General features: G+C 45.4%; 2 protein-coding genes across 2 annotated transcripts in view; both read left to right on the forward strand.

The window, feature by feature from the left end:
* The window catches only part of LOC125959379 (ionotropic receptor 75a), a 3,567-nt gene extending 2,024 nt beyond the window's left edge, over positions 1-1,543 (forward strand). Inside the window, exons 6-10 of the mRNA XM_049692200.1 lie at positions 27-465; positions 536-745; positions 848-933; positions 1,117-1,256; positions 1,383-1,543. Coding sequence (XP_049548157.1) covers positions 27-465; positions 536-745; positions 848-933; positions 1,117-1,256; positions 1,383-1,543 — 1,036 coding nt within the window. The remainder of the gene's footprint in view (positions 1-26; positions 466-535; positions 746-847; positions 934-1,116; positions 1,257-1,382) is intronic.
* A 1,532-nt stretch (positions 1,544-3,075) lies between these two features.
* On the forward strand, positions 3,076-4,407 carry LOC125959380 (uncharacterized). Its single transcript, XM_049692201.1, has 5 exons — positions 3,076-3,182; positions 3,240-3,377; positions 3,434-3,869; positions 4,059-4,229; positions 4,321-4,407. Exons 1-5 carry the CDS (start codon positions 3,076-3,078, stop codon positions 4,405-4,407), a joined length of 939 nt encoding a protein of 312 aa, XP_049548158.1.
* The last annotated feature ends 593 nt before the right edge of the window (positions 4,408-5,000 follow it).

A 5,000-nucleotide genomic window follows, 5' to 3' on the forward strand; every position in this document is an offset into this window, starting at 1 on the left:
CTGTCCCTTTCCCTTCGCCAAAACAGAACTGGTTTCGTGTACAAAATCACACCGGACATTGGCAGCAAATCGGAAGGAAATGGTTTTGTCGCTCCATTTTCGCTCTCCGTCTGGTTGGCGTTCGTGATGTCGCTGGGCCTCGCGATGCTGGTGCTGAAATATCTCCCCCGGGCGTCTGCCCACCTCGGACTGGGCCCGCCACCACCGCCGGAGACCTATCTACTCGATGTCGTATCGTGTGTTGCCCAGCAAGGTGTGGCCCAGGTCTCACGATTTGTGTCATCCCGGGTCGCCATACTGGTGCTACTGGTGGGCAACCTTGTCCTGTACAACTACTACACCTCGACCGTGATCAGTGGGTTGCTGAGTGTCCAGATGATTGGCCCGGAAACGATCCCCCAAGTCATTGACAGCTCGTTGAAGGTTTCACTGACCGATACCGGCTACCATCGCATAATGCTCCGGGTAAGTAAGTGTCGAGGCGCACTGGTGGCCACTTAGAAAACCTAAACGAGACACTCGCGGTGTTACACAGGAGCAAACGTTACCGTACAGTACGGAGCTGTACGAACGGAAGGCACGCCCGGCACGATCACCTGCCACGGAGCTGCCACTCTTTACCGACGTTGACCACGCGGTACCGTTTCTGAGGCGCGGTGGTCACGCGCTGCACTGCGAGCTGACGGAGGTCTACCCGGCACTGGCCAACCAGTTCACGGCTAATGAGATCTGTGAACTGCGCACGGTAAGTACGCGGCTGGTCGTGTGATGCCAACTGTGTGCCAAGCAAGCAAGCATTACTTGATCGTACTCGAGGGTATCGCACCTCATATATCCCCTTTTGCAGGTCGAAGGTTTGTTTGGATACGACATTCGCGTCATGGCGTTCGTACTGCCCAAGCACAGTATGTATAGTGAGCTGTTCAAAACGACGTAAGGTCCCCGATCCCCGATGGGCCAGCTTCGCCTTCGATCTTTGACTTCATTGTGCTCCTCTCACTCGCTCTTTCTTTCTCTCTCTGTCTATCACTCTGCCTTTTCTGCCTTTTGCGATGCAAAACGTCCGAAACACAAAACAAAAAAACCGAATTTTGGTCACAAATTCGGACAATGAAGGCTGATGCGGGCACAGGAAACGGGAATCGTAAAGCGGATTTATAGGATCCACAAGACAACCAAACCGATCTGCCAAGGAAGTGCAACGGTCTACTCGGTGGAGCTGAGCGAGGTTTCGTTGGCCTTCATCATATTAGGAGGTTGTAAAATGGCAGCGAAATGCCTGCCACAAACGCGCACGGCACACTTGATCGCTTGATGCTGGCTGGCTGGCTGGCGGGCTGGTTGGTGATGTTAATGGTTTTGAATTGTGACCTGTTTTGCAGTTGGCATCGCACTATCGGGGTTAATTTATCTGGCGGAAAAACGGGATAGCATACGCGCCGAAAGCATCGAAGGCCGACGGTCTCTGCTGGTGATGAAGATGACGAGTTGGTGTGACTATCATCCGTCCTCGCCGCCGCCGCCGTCGCCGCTGCACGCCTGAGAGAAGGGATTGGCGGCATCTCGGTCGTCGGTCTCTTGACCACTCCCCTCCCAGGTCCCGGTCTTGCGGATGATCGTGGCAGATTGCCGCGCGTTTGCTGCGAAATGCCATATTTCTGCTTATTGTTTTAAATTACATTTCCAGAACAATAGTCGGCGATATTTGATGATTTTCGGGAGGTGGAGGGGGAGCGGAGGAAGGGAAGGGTCTTTAAACTGATTCGCCGTTCTGACTGGAGCACTATAGCTGCTTGAGACCACTGTTAATGGCCGGCATGGTTCAACGGCACGCTATTGAATAAACGATGCAAACGATGGTTCACAGACACTCGACAATGCGATAAATCTATCTTAAAAATGGAAATTTACAATCTAAGCTGAGAATACTTTTTGTTTCTGTCGATTCTCCTCCTCGGTTCCTTCGACAGCTCCTCGTCCCCATCTCTCTTCCTAAACTCGTTCGGAATGTACGAGAACGAATATTCCGAAAGCTTAATTAAGATTGACAGAACCGGCTGCATAATTTATACTACCGCGAATTGCTCGTTGTTTGGTTTGTGCAGCACTTTGAGCTATCTTCATGTCAATCCTCATCAAACGTGTAATTGCTGAATACTGGTTTGAAATTCCAAGCCTAGTTTTTATAGTTTCATCGCAATTTGGATAGATGTTGTTGGTAATTGTAATGACACTGTCTGTAGAAGCCATTCCGATAAGATTGCGTTTGTTTCAACACGGCCTTATTGACTTAGACTTGTAACTATGGACCTTTTGAGGATGTTATCCATTTTGCTTAGTTTATATCCAGCTATCGTGAGCAGTTTTGAACATGAACTCGTTAAAGATGTGTTAAACTATCGAGACTTGCGCGGTGTTTTGATATTGGGCTGTGATGAGAGTAACATCTTCTGACGGAGTAGTTGAACATCCATCAGAACATCGTGCTAAAAGTATTAAATCTTTTCCCGCCATGACAGATCTTGCTTCTTCTGCCCGGATTTTACTGCAAAGCGGATTCTACGTACAATCGAAGAGATTAACGTCACCGGATAATGCTTCATTCAGCGTGTTGCCTTCCTCTAACCAACAGGCCATAATAGCAGATATAAGTTGTTCCAATTTTGCGCAATTCCTACAGCAGGTTAGTTCCGGTTGTGGTTCCGTCCGGATTTATCCGACGAACTAAAATCTATGATCTATCAACGCAACTAGGAAAGCAACAGAGTTTTATTCAACTCTTCGTTCTTCTGGCTATTGGTCAGTGCCTTCAATCAACGCTATGATGACATAAAGCCTGTGAGAGATGCGTGTGTTTTACGTCTGGATTCAGATGTACTGTGGGTTCAGAAGGCGTCCGGAAAGTCCGGATATCGTTTGATCGATATCTACGCCAACAGCAATTATAATTGCAATTCGATAGAGATGCGCCATATTGGCGAATGGAATAATGGCACGGGTTTGCACATTTTTTCAGGATATGATCGAAACGCCATTCGCCAAACTTTGTCCCTCCACCAGTTACGAGCTGCCGTTATGGAGAGCCCCTCGCTGGATCCCGGCATACAATCGGATAGCATACCTGGCAACACTAAGTATCATTTGGCTTTGATCAAGTTTCTACAAGATGTCCATCACTTCTCGTAAGTTACGCCATCTGATTAGCGATCCTAAATCCTTTACTAATGCATCAATTTTAGTGTGATATTTAATAAGACCGAAGGAAACCTGAGTCAAATTAGTACCGATTACGATCTGATCGGTGCTGGAATTCTGCAAAGCCTGACCCAATCTCCTCCAGTGCACATTCGCATTATACATCAAAGCTGGAGTTACAGGTATTACGTGATATTACGTTACATTACGCGAATTGTTTATATTTCTATCATTCCAGCGTAAGCTTCATTTTTCGTTTAACACCCGAAATTGGAGGAATCATTCGGGAAACTGGATACCTGACACGGTTTACGATGGAAGTATGGTGTGCCTTTGGTCTAATCCTGGTGCTTATATTGGTCTCACTCCATCTGCTAAAGCACTGTCACGATTCGTTATCACGACCGACGGAAACAACGATTCATTTTTTAACCGATATGATTGGCATGTTAGCTCAGCAAGGTACATCGCAGGGATGCTCTCGCGCCCCGGTACGTATTGTACTGTACACTGTGCTTCTCGCAAATTATATCCTGTACAACTACTACATCGCCTCGATCGTCGGTGAGATGCTGAGCACCAGAAATATGGGACCTCAATCGATCGAACAACTATCCAGAAGTCCCCTCCTAGTGGTTTTCAACAACGATTCTTACAATCGGGCACTTGTTGAGGTAAGTTACAGGCGCCGTTACTAAACTGTTAATACAACAAACCACAAATCCCAATGCATCCATTCTAAACCAGGATGAAGCTGCTATGAGATCGATGAAAAAACTCTACAATGGAAAAGCCTCTCGAGTAAATATCTGTCCTAATAGGTGTTAGCAATCGACAATGTCTTTCAAATCATTGAATCCTAGCTCGCAGGTGCTTCAGCAATCAACGGAAACTCCATTCCGATTTACACTAATGTGGCCACTGCGGTCCCACTGCTACAATACGAGAGTTTCGCTTTTCATTGCGAGTTAAATGAGGCCCTCGGAGATATTGCAAACCGCTTCGATGCAGGAGAAATTTGTGAGCTAAGAACGGTATGAAGTGGAAGTTGGGAACAAAAGAAAAGATGAGAAAGGAAACTTAAGCTTTAACTTTTGAATGTGCCTATTTCTTCTATTCATACAGATGGACGGACTGCTCACTTCACTACGAATGATGAGTTTCGTACTACCCAAGGACAGTATGTACACCGAGCAGTTCCGACTAACGTAAGGATCGTATCACAGACTGTGAAAATGTTTCCTCGCATTTTTGTCATAGAAATCAAACCCAATTAAACTACAATGTAAAATTACAATGTAGTTTAATTTCTAAACATTACGCGCAACGAAATTTTGACCAATTTTTTCGCCATATGGTTGTAAGATAACATGTTATCGTCTGAATCTTGCGAAAAATACATTCCAGGACCTTTTTATACATATTTTGGTGAGATTTGCGGCTGATTTTCATATAGGTCCCAACATTTTTCCCAAAAAAATCACATTTTATCGAATAGCTAGTTCGGTATTCTTCAAATCCAATTCTACACAGTCTAAAGCTACAGCCTCCTTTTTATCTTATTTTTAAAAGCCTTCGATGATATAAGATCATATTTAGCTAGTTTTTACAAAAAAGTATAAAAACTTTAGTAAAATTACTAACATTACTGGTGTTCAAAACCTGTCACATGATCAAACAATGTAGCGCAATACGAGGCATTGTTGTACGACTCCGAAGATGCAAATGATCCTCTTCCACGATACTGTAAAGTTCTTGACTTTTGCTGTGATATACTCCTTCAATTACTCTTCGTCCAGCCTATG

This window comes from Anopheles darlingi, chromosome 2 (genome assembly GCF_943734745.1).
Source record: "Anopheles darlingi chromosome 2, idAnoDarlMG_H_01, whole genome shotgun sequence".
Lineage (NCBI taxonomy): Eukaryota > Metazoa > Arthropoda > Insecta > Diptera > Culicidae > Anopheles > Anopheles darlingi.